The sequence below is a fragment of the Chaetura pelagica genome, unplaced genomic scaffold (genome assembly GCF_000747805.2).
Source record: "Chaetura pelagica isolate M959 unplaced genomic scaffold, ChaPel_1.0 scaffold743, whole genome shotgun sequence".
Lineage (NCBI taxonomy): Eukaryota > Metazoa > Chordata > Aves > Apodiformes > Apodidae > Chaetura > Chaetura pelagica.
Genome location: NW_009952703.1, coordinates 26,963 through 30,827, shown reverse-complemented (window position 1 = coordinate 30,827; position 3,865 = coordinate 26,963). Strand labels below are relative to the sequence as shown.

Sequence of the window (3,865 nt, the reverse complement as noted above, 5' to 3'; positions counted from 1 at the left end):
CCAGCACCTCTTCCCCATCTTGAAAGCTCCTTTAGCTTTGGGGGTAACACCAGGAGTGGGTATCAGGGATGAACCTACAGCTCCTGGAGGGCCCAGCACCTCTTCCCCATCTTGAAAGCTCCCTCAGCCTTGGGGCCAACACCAAGAGTGGGTCTGGCCCTGCAGGGTGTGAGCATATGGGGTGTCCCACCAACCACAGGGACCCCCAAGAAAGGGAGAGACTTGGGCATCACCAGCCAGACTTGACATGTTGAGTAAAAGCAACCAGGAAAACAACAACCCCTACTGCAGACAGACACACCAAGCAGCACTGGATGGGTTCCCTCTATTGTCCATCTGTCGGGTGGACCATGTCCTTGGTTTGGGGGGCAGCTCAGACATCCAGAACATCCAAGGGAGGAGGGAAGTCCAAGGGGTCAGAAGTCACTGAGGATGCTGATGTCTGCAAACTCGTTGCGGTACCGGTGGGAGTAGAGGCTGAGCAGGAAAGCCCATTTCAGGGAGATGAAACTCCACACACAGGACAGGTAGTAGCTCCTGGGGTCAGTCAGGGCTGGGAGAGAAGAGGAGACAGTCAAAAAAACCCCAAAAAACCAGAGAATCATGGAATGGTTTGGGTTGGAGGGACCTTAGAGATCATCCCATTTTCCTTCACATCTCCAAGAAAGGAGGCACTGAAAACTATTTGCATTTCTTTTGACATTTGTGTCCCTGATGATGGGGCAAGGAGGGTTTTCAGACCCTCCAACAAGGCTGGAGCACTTCAATCTCCCTGGGGGGTGGAATTCTGGCCATGCAGAGGATTTTTTGGGGGAGGTTATGACCCCAAAAGAGCTTGTTCACCACCTCAAGTGCAACCACCCCCACGGGCCTGCTGGTGGTTCCCCAAACACAGCAACAAACCCGGGCAACTTCTGCACCACCAACCACCCCCCAACCCTCCTCCTTTGGTCAAGGGCCAAGGAAATAGTGGGAGGAATGAGATGAGGGCTCCTTGGACCATGTGGAGTGTTTTCCAGCAAGGCAGCTTTCCCTGCTGACTGGATTCAGGAGGTGTTTTCACCCTGCTGGGTGGTGTTTGGATTTCGGGGGCCTCGGCCACCTGCTTAATGGGTGTTGATGTGCCAAGGTTGGAGAGCACCCTCTTTGTTTGGGCAGGGAAAGAAGGACATTCCAGGCCCTCCAGGAAACAAGGCTGGGATCCACGGGCTGTCAAGAGCAGGTCTCTGCAGGCAGCTCAAGTATCAGCAGATGCCCCAAGGAGGGGAACTCATCAGGCAGGAGAATTCATAGAATCACGGGATGGTTTGGCTTGGAACTTGCTCCAAGCTCCATCCAACCTGCCCTTGGACACCCCCAGGGATGGGGCAGCACCTTAAAGATCATCTAGGGGATCATCTGGGTGGGCTTGAAGGTCCCTTCCAACCCAAACCATCCCAGGAGCTAAAGACCATCTAGATCCACCCCCTGCATGGGCAGGGACACCTCCCACCAGCCCAGGCTGCTCCAGCCCCAGCCAACCTGCCCTTCAACACCCCCAGGGATGGGGCAGCCACAGCTTCCCTGGCCCAGGCTCTCCCCACCCTCCCAGCCAACAAGTTCCTCCTCAGCTCCAACCTCCAGCTCCCCACTGCCAGTTTCAAGCCCTTCCCCCTCATCTCATCCCTCCTGCCCTTGGCCCAAGTCCCTCCCCAGCTTTCCTGGAGCCCCTCAAGGTACCAGCCCAGGGTCTCCCAACCTTCAGAATGAGGAATTTCCTCCTCATATCCAACCTCCAACTCCCCAATTCCAGTTTACTGACCCGACTTACATCCCTGTGCCATCAAGACAAGGCAGCAGACAGATGAAATGCCATGGCAATTCCTGCAGCCCCTCCCCAAAAGTCCCTCTCCACCCCCAGAAGAGATAGCAAGAACATCCCCAGGTCCACCCCAGCATCTCCTGTTCCTTCACATCCAACCCCAGTCATCCCAGCCCCACCTGCTGCAGCAGGCAACTGGGAGGAAGGTACTTACACTGGTGCTTAGTGATGGCCAGAGCAAGGAAGGAGCAGAATCCCACCACGGAGAGGACTGAGAAGAGGACCCCAATGGAGAGGAAGAACCTCAGCCCTTTCAACCAGGTCCTCCAGTAATCCTGCACATACATCACGTGTGTGATCAGGGCCCAGAGTGCCAGGACACCTGCAGGACCAGACACCAAGGGCAGTCAGAACCTGCAGCACACCAGGAAGGTGCTTCATCCACCTACACTTCATTAACCCCCCCAAAAAACCCACCAGGGAATGAGACTTCATGGCCACGGCCCCCCCAGAGGGAGAAGAAGCTTCTCCCACCCACTCACCCCTTGCCTGTCTTGCCAACTGGCTGGCACTGAAAGCTCTTCAATCCTTGAAGAAATTGCCCCCCCAAAAAACTCCTTCCATTTCCCATCTGGATCAGACCCATCCCCTGCAGACCCAGAGCAGCTTCAGCTCATTCTCCACACAGCCCTCAGGACATGGCAAGCCAGGGATTAGAACCATGGAATGGGTTGGGTTGGAGGGACCTTAAAGACCATCTAGTTCCACCCCCTGCATGGGCAGGGACACCTCCCACCAGCCCAGGCTGCTCCAAGCCCCATAGCAGATACCTGGAACACTCCCAGGGATGGGGCAGCACCTTGAAGGTCATCTGGTGGGATCATCTGGGTGGGCTTGAAGGTCCCTTCCAACCCAAACCATCCCATGAGCTAAAGACCATCTAGATCCACCCCCTGCATGGGCAGGGACACCTCCCACCAGCCCAGGCTGCTCCAGCCCCAGCCAACCTGCCCTTCAACACCCCCAGGGATGGGGCAGCCACAGCTTCCCTGGGTTTAGGTGCCAAGTCCACAACCAAGTCTCAACTCCCTTGTCAAAGGGGAGGAAAACAGGAGGAGGGAGCAAAAAAAAAACACCCTACAATGGGCTGAAAGCATCCAAAGACCAGCTGTAAACAGCTTCTGATAGAGGGGAAAAAACCAACACATCCTCCCTTGATCTTGTGCAAAGAACCTGCCACCTTCTGACCACACGTTAGAAGATCAGGAGACACCCTTGTCAGAAGAGCTGCTCCTTCCCAGCCTTCAACCCTGCCCACGTTTTTCTACCTGTCATTCCCAAACTCCACCATCCCAGCTCCCAGCTGAGCAGGCTGCTCCTCTCGGGGAGTCTCAGAATGGGGCTCCATCTCCTGGAGCTTCTCCCTCCCCCTGGACCTTCTCCCTCCCCCTGGACCTTCTCCCTCCCCCTGGAGCTGAAGCCACTTGTCACACTTAGAACACTGGACTCATTTTTTTGGCACAAGCCTCGGGCGGCTCCTCTGAAATGTGACCCCTCCAGAGCTGCAGCTGGAGAGGCTTGTGTTCCTCCTTCCCAGATTTTATTTGAAGGGCAGCAGGGGAAAAAATGATGATAATAATAATAACACCACCACCACCAACCCAACGACAGCCCTGCCAAAATACCAGGCTGCTTTCTCTGGGCCTTGCAAGAACACAGACCTCCCTCTGTGGCTGCTTCTCGACATCAAAGGAAGGGAAAACCAGCCTTGCCCACAACAAGATCAACATTTGGATGCTAAGGACAACCAGGAGTCCTGCCAGGGCTCCTCTGGATACACTCATTGCACACAAAGCTTCCCAAGGCTCCCAGGGATGGGTTCCAGCCAGGAAAACAGCTGCAGTGAAACCCAGAGAGGAGCAGAGCTCAGAGTCGCTGCTGGGTTTGTGTTCCAGCTCCTAAGCAGCTCTGAGCTCATTTCAAGCAGGTTGTCATTGAATTAGGGGATGGTTTGGGGTGGTGGGACCTTCAAGATCACTCAGTCCCACCCCCTGCATGGGCAGG

General features: G+C 55.4%; 1 protein-coding gene across 1 annotated transcript; it reads right to left on the bottom strand.

Annotated features, from left to right (window-relative positions):
• Nucleotides 1-416: 416 nt before the first annotated feature.
• Nucleotides 417-2,183, bottom strand: SLC48A1 (solute carrier family 48 (heme transporter), member 1; the record flags this gene model as incomplete). The annotated part of the gene is made up of 2 exons (XM_009994081.1): nucleotides 417-553; nucleotides 2,016-2,183. Coding segments are annotated over 2 exons (305 nt in total), but the record flags the coding sequence as incomplete, so codon positions are not given.
• Between the last annotated feature and the right edge of the window lie 1,682 nt (nucleotides 2,184-3,865).